A 9,819-nucleotide genomic window follows, 5' to 3' on the forward strand; every position below is an offset into this window, starting at 1 on the left:
TTGGACGTATGATCCAAACTGATTGTTTCGAGTTTGACCGTTTATCTGTGGGGGGAGGAGGCAGCCCAACGAATGTCATGCAAAATCTCAGATTTCACAACCTTGTGTTATTTTATCGTGCCCCAACCTTCAGGCGTCCGGTCCCTGGGCTGACTTGAATACTCTCCACATTGCCTTATCTGTGCATATACAAAGACCAATACAAAACGCGATTAAGCTGGTTCCGTGTCACCGACCTTAGCTTACAATATGCGCATACAGGCGACTCGTTCGTGTTCAGAGCAACTACACGAGCAACAATGGCTTCACTATCACAGTCAGCATGACATTCAAAAGACTGAATACATACGGGGCCAGTTATTAGTTGCAATATCTGTATCCTCCGATAGCCATTCGTTTAACATTATTCACAACATGTATACATTAACCGATGGCTTGAAACTAGTTCACTGTGACTAGAACTTTATTATGCGAGGTGAGCAGTTCAATGATGATACAGCATGACAAAACCATGAGATCCCAGGACGGGGTTGGTGGACTGGACATTATTTTAGGTGTTTTCTTGCTGAACCGGGATTATATATAATTTTGGAAACCCTAATGCCCACAAGTATGGGATGATCACACTGTCCTTTTTGAAACCTTGTGGATTCAGCAGTTTATTTGTGGTCGTGAACGGATATTCAGCATGGTGTTTCTCAATTGATTCATATATTAAAGGATGTCCAACAGACTGACGACATATTTTAGATAAATCTATCATCACAATGAAGAGGTGCAGCAGACATGAAATCAAAAGTGAATTAATTCCTTTCACTGCACTGGCGTGAAAGGATATACCTACCTTTTGTCGAGCACCTGGTATTATCACTATTTGATAGTGATTTATTTCAATATCGTATGAGATACTCATATACGTACAAGGATCTTTTATGAAAAGTAACTTATTAATTTAACTCACTACAAAAGTGAATAGCAAACATCAATTAAACACTATTTATTTAGTGTGAATTACTGTTTATTTCCTGTAGGTTTTGGATCCAAAACAAACAAGGCAATGAAGGTGACTTTTTATAACCTATAGTAAGCAAAATATGTAATAAAATGCGATACTAAATCATATACAACGTCAAGCCATGTCTGTGTGTCCTTACCAGGAAGGCACAAAGAAAATTGATACAACATGCATAAAATGTCAACAGACAGCCGTGCACACCAAAACACCGACATAAAGAACACTATAATATTTGGACGAGCAAAGCTAATGGCAAACTTTGTCATTCATTGTATAGTTGCCTTTACTTCACATTTTGTGACATATAAATATGTTATATCGACGATTACAATTTACAGTCGCGACAACACACTTGGCTGCTATAGCCGTAATTATCAGTCAGGTGTGTGTGTTTGTCGAGCGCACAGGGTGTGAAGTAGCATAAACAGGGCTCACAGACATGTGTGTATAAGAAGCTATCTGATCAATGGGTCATGATCGGGGACGATTATCGCCGGTATCAGTCTTAATGACGTTAGGAAGTTCCTCCCTGTTGATCAGCCAGTGGCCACGCTGGACAAACACTAATGGAATGGTGTAGTCATATGAAAGTATGACATTGAAATGTTAATTTTGGTAGGCTAGCTCACCTGACAGGATGTCATTACAGACTATTAGTGAACTCTTACAATGTTTTAAGCACTAAATAGGAGCGCTATAAACAGTCAAATATTTTGCTTTTGGAGATCAGTCATAGTCAATCTCCTCACATCTGCTAAACAGGTAAGGTATCAACTTTTTGTAAACAAAGTTATGAAAGGGTGACACAGAAGTTTAGTACTATAAAGTTTGTGTCAGTCACTTAAAGCCCATGCAAGTGTTGGGGATATAACAATATGTTGTGCTATTTTAGAAATAAACGACGAGAGGGAGTGCAGTGCAGGGAGAAGAAACCATGATGGGTGCAGTGTTTTATCTTATGATAAACAAAGACCACGAAATATTATCGTTTATTTCTTAAATTTGATATCGATATTATGTACAGCCTCTTGAAGAGTGATTATAAAATTGTGCAATTTTAAAAATATGTTTACCCGTTTTTTAATAATGATGACTCCCTCAACAGAATCCGACCACGGCAATGTCGCTCATGTCCATGTTATGCACAGGTCGGTAATTCTCGTATATTCTTGCAATTGTAACGTCGATTATCTTTACCTTTTTCCAAAAAACGATTGTCACGCTTTTGGGTGACATCGTTCGGTGATCGGGTTTATCTGCGTTGCCCATCTTCATCCATGGGGCACAAATCACTAGACACTCCCCTCTCCAAAATAACGTCGTCCAATATACGAAGTCATCAAGTGGCGAGCACATGCTCGAATCTCCAGAAATTATGTCATAATATAACAATGCGTTTATCGTGTGATATACCACGCTTCGTTTTTCATTGTCGTTTGCGAGTTTTTTTGCGTAGCTATCTTATATATGTTAATATAATGCAAAGCAATAATATATTGAATGATAAAGGCAACTACTATAAGATAACAGTCATATGCTGACGTAAAAAAATATACTATATGAAAGGTAAACATAATTTTCAGTTCAGGCTCTGTGTTTTTCCCTCCAGTGATATCTTCACATCTAGTTCTTGTTTACTTGTTCCCATGGTCAGGACCTGAAACTGCATCACATTGAATGAAGATCCGGAAAGTAATTTCAAAGTTGTCAAACGATATCAGGGTAAACGTGTTGTACACCAGGACACAGAAGGAAACGTGGGTTTCTTTTTGAAACTTAAATGACTTCTTGTGTACAATATATTATGCAAGCTTTCATTCTTTTCAGGGGTATAAATATTCTAAATAATGGTTACCTCGAGATTGAGCGCCGCTATTCTGATATGGAGATGTGTTGTTTGACTCGTACGATACTGGAGGAGCTTCTGTCATGTCTTCGTATGTACTTGTCTCTGATTTGGGCTCGACTGAAAATATGATTCGTAACACATTTGCAAAGAACAAATCCAAATGTTACACATCCTTGTAAACGTAACACAAAGATGAATAGCACACCGATGATCTTTCAGTAAATTTCACTGCGTTTATCGATTGAGAACTGCTATAGTATATAGAATATCAAAGTGTCCATCTACCGTTTGTATTCTCATAAATCTTCAACTGTGTGTAATGTTGTTTTTCCGAAGCCTCTTTATCAATGCTTGGGTACTGAGCTGGACTGTTGACGTGATCTGTAACAAATCCATACGAACATACAATAACGGTGTTAGGGCGAAGTAAAAACAGTCATATTTGTGAACAAAACAATCTGACGAACATTACTGACTTCAACCTACCCAAGGATGAATATCCTATGTTTTCCATTTCTTCTATTTCGGGATTGCTTGTGCTACAAAAGTAAAGTGAGGTCCGTTTATGGCAATTAATAATAGAAAGGAACATATTCAATATATGATTTGTTTTCTGATTTTAAAGGACATCTACTTTATTACAAAATAAATTATTTCAAAACGTTTTATTCATACATTTAGTCTACCTTTTTTGTAAAGCAGCTCCTGCAAAGAAGAGAATGCATTATATAGTACCCTGTAATACACACATTAACATGTTGCCAAGGGAGAATATGAAATGTGAAACGTTAATGACTTGATACAAGAAATATCAACAACAGTTTGTGTTATAATCAAGTCCATATACATTCCTAAACTGTATCTGCTCATTCTGAGTCAGTGCTGATTTAGATGCGTAGGTAATTTTTACTTTCACGCATATGATTTATGTATATCTACTGAAGGCACACTGCAATGAAATATCGGCACATCACCTTTTCACTCTACTTGCAATAGTTTTGTAAGGTAAACATGAGATTTAACAACATACCTTTCAAGATGTTTCCAAACCTGAACCCCTTTCTATGGAGGGCAATAAGAACAAGTCCTTCAATCAGCAAGGTAAGAAGGAGGGTTCCTATCGTACTTCCTGCTATTACACCTGTGATGTTATATTCGGCATTGAGTGGTTGCTGGTTTTTTGGACCTGCAGTATAAAATGGGTATTATATATGAAATAAGTATTGACTTCTTTTTTTTACTGAAAACAGACTTTTGTATTTTGATCATGTGATGAGCTTGATAAAGGTGTCATTTACATCAAACCGGCTTTCTACTCCAAACTTAACTGAATGAGGGGGAGCACCAATTGTACCTATCAATCCCTCTAGAAACAGATAAAGGTACTCACAGCTAACATTGAATGTCCTGACATCAGATTGGTTGTATCCTCCATACTGCCATGCCCCCTGACACTGACAACGCTGACTGTTCTGACTCCTGCTGACAGTGAAGGAGAGAGTAGATGTCCTGGTCTGACCACTGTCACTGACCGATGCTGATCCAGTGCCCGGACAGGACCACGTGATAGTAGCTATAGGATTTCCTCCTGTCACCGAGCAGCTGATTGTCTCTGTGTCTCCTTCAAACATCAGAGTCTGAAAATTTGTGATAGAAGGGGGGGCAGGTGGGGGGTCTGAAACAGGAACAGACATGATAGTAACTGTATATAGAAATGCATGAAGCATGGATGAGACAGTGGAGGACATGACTATAACTGAAATCTTTAAGTAGGTGTTATCCACTGTACAATACCTTCTTTCATTAAACAGTATCCACAAGACATATATGAGTCAGTGGAAATATTATCTTTATATATCACTTTGCTTGCCCCTGTATCTAAAATGATCTTACAACCTTCACATGTACTTCAAATGTGAATCTGAACTGCTATTAATAAATTGTAAACACGCACACTTGACATCCAGTGATGCAGAACCAGTCTGTGTTGCTGATGTTCTGGTGTTTCTGACCTGACACCTCACTGTGGTCTTGTCTTTATTTGGCCTGAAGGTGAGAGTCTGTGACCACCAGGTAGAAGATCCTGTCACAGGCCCTGTGCTGCCACCTACAGGTGTTCCATCACTGTAGTCCCAGGTGAAGGTCAGGTTGGGATAAGCTGTGGTAGTACAGGTCAAGGTCAGGTTTCTGTTCTCGAAGGCTGTAGCGTTGTCTGGCATTGTGACATCAACCTGTTCTGGTCCGACTGCAATACAGTAATATTATGTGTATTACTACAATGTTCCATTAATAAAACTATTTCATAATTGCGGTTTTGTTGATAGTATCAAATCGTTTGGTTCTTTCAATCGTCACCAATATCTTCTGTCATAACTAGTATTTACATTGTACCATACCATTTCCGTTTGAACGTGACGATTCAGTCTTAGTTGGTTTGTTTGTATTATCAGTGTGTGACCTTTTACCGCATTGCCTCATGAATATCCGGGTTAGAATTGATCTTCAGCGACCTATGCTTGTCATAAGATGCGACTAACGGATTCGGTTGATACAATGTAGTGTGATACAGTACAGTACAGTTTAGTACAGTACATTACCTGCGGCTACACCATAATATTTACCATAAAGCATGTTCATAGATCGTTAATCAACATCAACGTGGTCTCCGTTATATTTAATTGACATGCTGTTTGCTGGAGAAATAAGTGTGATGAATGCACACCATGTGACTAGGTTTAAATCGTTGTGGTATTTTGTCAAGTAATTAGATTGAATGACTGCCTTACTGCTACCAACTGTATCCCACTCAGTGCACCAACTAAGGCTGAGGCTAATATTACGCTCCACCTATCGACTCATTGACAAGTATATATCAAACATCCAGTAGAGAGTTACTCACACCACACTCCCATGCGAGCACTGTCAGACTGTACTGGGGAGGGTGTGTGGATGTTGGTGGCTCTACAGTAGACTGTGTGACCTAGATCTGACCTCCCCACAGAGTTGAAGGTCACGGTACTGGTTGTCTGGACAGCCACTCCAGTGGTGCTGTTACTGGAGATCCCCACTGTTACCTCAACACTGTTCTTGTACCACGTGATAGTAGCAGCAGGGTAACTGGCCGAGGTCACACAGGTCAATGTCAGCGGTTGACCCTCAGCAGCTCCAACTTCCTGGTTGGCGGATGTGATGGTTGTAAGATACACACTGCTGACAGCAACTGTATAGAAAGTGTATTAATCGATGCATTTAATATGAAAATACAGTATATAACAAAATATCATACAGTCCTTTGTATTGGTGTCAATATCATCGGCATCAGTCAATGTATCCTGTTTATTTATGATGTTTTGGTGATGTTTTGGTCATTCATACAATTACTTACTTTCCGGATAGGAATAGGTAGAGTTGACGGTAGTCTGTGTGTTGGATGCCTGACAGTAGTACAGGGAGTTCCTACTGGTGCCTGTCAGCTGGTAGTTGATGGTGGCTGTCCAGCCAGTGTTTCCCTCTACTGCTGCTGGGCTGGTGGTCACACTGATCCCGTCTCTGTACAACGTCATGGACGGCGGTGGATTGGAGACAGCGGCACAGGAAATAGATGTAGTGTTTTTTGTAATGGTAACACTGCTCAGAGGAACTGGAATAATAACATAGCTTTATGGAATATGGCGGTAGGTTGGAGACACTTTCTACATATGAAGTGGTTCTAGTGCAGGTATCACGGTTTGTGTGATCCTTAAGTACCTACCACTGTGACGTATGGCGTGTCTTTGAAGAAAGGAAGCATATTATCAGACGATGTAAAATATTATTATTTTGCCCTGCAATTTATTGCGTGTAAATCTCACTTTGAAACCAGCTGTATCAGTATGTCACATTGAAACTTACAGTGATGGTTACACTGTAGTTTAACAAGACGAACACATAACATACTTACCTGGAACATCCATCAGTATCTGGTTACGCTCTATGTCCCCATAATGATGGTCACACTGTAGTTTAACCAAACATGCATCAAACATACTCTCCTGGAACATCCATCTGTATCCGGTTACGCCCTTTGTCCGTTTAATGATGGTTACACTGTAGTTTAACCAAGCATACATATAACATACTTACCTGGAACATCCATCTGTATCTGGTTACGCTCTATGTCCCCATAACGATGGTCACACTGTAGTTTAACCAAACATACATCAAACATACTTTCCTGGAACATCCATCTGTATCCGGTTACGCCCTTTGTCCTTTTAATGATGGTTACACTGTAGTTTAACCAAACATACATATAACATACTTACCTGGAACATCCATCTGTATCTGGTTACGCTCTATGTCCCCATAACGATGGTCACACTGTAGTTTAACCAAACATACATCAAACATACTTTCCTGGAACATCCATCTGTATCCGGTTACGCCCTTTGTCCTTTTAATGATGGTTACACTGTAGTTTAACCAAGCATACATATAACATACTTACTTAGAACATCCATCTGTATCCGGTTACGCCCTTTGTCCTTTTAATGATGGTTACACTGTAGTTTAACCAAACATACATATAACATACTTACTTAGAACATCCATCTGTATCCGGTTACGCCCTTTGTCCTTTTAATGATGGTTACACTGTAGTTTAACCAAACATACATATAACATACTTACCTGGAACATCCATCTGTATCTGGTTACGCTCTATGTCCCCATAACGATGGTCACACTGTAGTTTAACCAAACATACATCAACATACTTTCCTGGAACATCCATCTGTATCCGGTTACGCCCTTTGTCCTTTTAATGATGGTTACACTGTAGTTTAACCAAGCATACATATAACATACTTACTTAGAACATCCATCTGTATCCGGTTACGCCCTTTGTCCTTTTAATGATGGTTACACTGTAGTTTAACCAAACATACATATAACATACTTACCTGGAACATCCATCTGTATCCGGTTACGCTCTTTGTCCTTTTAATGATGTTTACACTGTAGTTTAGCCAAACATACATCAAACATACTTTCCTGGAACATCCATCTGTATCCGGTTACGCTTTATGTCCCCATTACGATGGCGACACTGTAGTTTAACCAAACATACATATAACATACCCTCCTGGAACATCCATCTGTATCCGGTTACGCTCTTTGTCCTTTTAATGATGGTTACACTGTAGTTTAACCAAACATACATATAACATACCCTCCTGGAACATCCATCTGTATCCGGTTACGCTTTATGTCCCAATAATGATGGTTACACTGTAGTTTAACCAAACATACATCACACAAACTTACCTGGAACATCTATCTGTATCTGGTTACTCGCTCTGCTCCCAAACTGATAGTCACACCTCCAGCTGAGTCTGTCTCTGCCGTACACGGCGTTGTTGATGGTGAGGGTGTAGTTGGTGGAGCTGGGGCAGGAGGTGGTGTAGTCAGCTGGGACAGATGGGGAGGTGGAGCTGCAGCTACCCTGACTTACACTGTAGAATGTAGTTCCACCCAGCCACCCTATAGTTGTATGTGAAGCTTCTCCTGTGAAACACATCAGAGTACAGCTTCCCCCTGCCTGCACAGAACCTCCACATGATGACGTCAGCTGATAGTTCTGGGCATTCACTGAAACAGAAGTAAATACTAGTATATTTTAACTTGATATACTGAGGTTGACAGAACGATGTCCTACCCAATGTTTCACCATATGGACAGAATCTTTATTGCTGTAAACAACTTAAAGAGACAAACTTGCGAACAGGATGTGAATGTCAATAAAGGAGCATTTAAAGAGGCAAAAATATCTGCTATCCAGTATTCCACCTATCTGACTGATTCAACTGCTTTTATCACTTACAACACATCTGATGTCACTTTATTCACGATTTGGGGAACATGTGTCTTTGTTGTCTACGACACTGCAATTCGCTCTGCAGTGTTGCAACTCTATGCTTTTCCAGATGATTGTGGGTTCGAATACCAGTTCTCCACTCATTATGTTTCTTGGTCAGTCCTTCCACACCCGCACTCGTGGGTTTCACCAAAGTGAATGTCCAAGACGTGCCTATATTGTAGGTTTCTTCATTTGGCAATCTGAGACGCCGAGCTGTAACTGAAATACTGTTCAAACCAGCGTTAAACCCACCCACTGACTCTTTTTGAAACAATTCTCGTTATTCCGTTTCTTATAATAAACATAGTACGCAGTCAGGACCTGATAAAAGTGAATATTTACCGAGATATGTTATTTTTTTTTATTCATGTTTATGATTTATGTTCACAACAATTAACCACGTGTATAAATCACACTCTTTACTATCAACATGCAGAGATACAGGGATATACCCGAAGGCGTGTCCTACCCGCTCACATATAAGTTCAATCTACTTCCTCGTTCTATTTTCAGCGACTGTATGTGTGGGGACAGAGGTGTGCGATTTATTACATTAACTCTGATAAAATAGCAAATTTAACATAAACAAGAAAACAGTCAGATACGTGTACCTACCCACGTGTTTGTGACATATGTCCACCAAGAGAGCTCCAACTGTGAGGATGAGACGGGTGTACAGCATGGCCATGTCGGCAGTGTGTGAAACTAGGTCGGGTGTCAGAAGTAATACATATTGGCGCTGGAGTACAATGTATTTAACTTCCGGCTTGAATGAATGGGCTAATGTAGACATGAAACAGGACTTTGTGTGATTTATGAACCAAGACCTAGGTCGTGTATCACACATTCTTGTAGCAGATATTAGTGTTGTGTATTATTGTATACGTATGGACTGTATGCATGTGTCTGTGTAGACATGGTATAGACGAGTATCAATTTATGATATTACAAGTAAGGTGAGTTAGTGCGTGATCGTGGCACGTGATCATCTAGCAGGACATGCGTACTCTTTTCACAAACATCCAGTGTACTCACTGGTCTTCAGTGATCCTTTCATAT

General features: G+C 39.7%; 1 protein-coding gene across 1 annotated transcript; it reads right to left on the bottom strand.

Moving 5' to 3' along the window:
- Window positions 1–2,649: 2,649 nt before the first annotated feature.
- LOC139458186 (uncharacterized) lies at window positions 2,650–9,448 on the bottom strand. The gene is made up of 12 exons (XM_071239520.1): window positions 9,376–9,448; window positions 8,169–8,492; window positions 6,250–6,504; window positions 5,764–6,084; window positions 4,819–5,109; window positions 4,255–4,539; window positions 3,895–4,050; window positions 3,551–3,569; window positions 3,351–3,403; window positions 3,150–3,245; window positions 2,871–2,987; window positions 2,650–2,678 (listed from the first exon to the last, which is right to left on the bottom strand). Exons 1-12 carry the CDS (start codon window positions 9,446–9,448, stop codon window positions 2,650–2,652), a joined length of 2,019 nt encoding a protein of 672 aa, XP_071095621.1.
- Between the last annotated feature and the right edge of the window lie 371 nt (window positions 9,449–9,819).

The sequence above is a fragment of the Haliotis cracherodii genome, unplaced genomic scaffold (assembly GCF_022045235.1).
Source record: "Haliotis cracherodii isolate W230 unplaced genomic scaffold, xgHalCrac1.p SCAF_12, whole genome shotgun sequence".
Lineage (NCBI taxonomy): Eukaryota > Metazoa > Mollusca > Gastropoda > Lepetellida > Haliotidae > Haliotis > Haliotis cracherodii.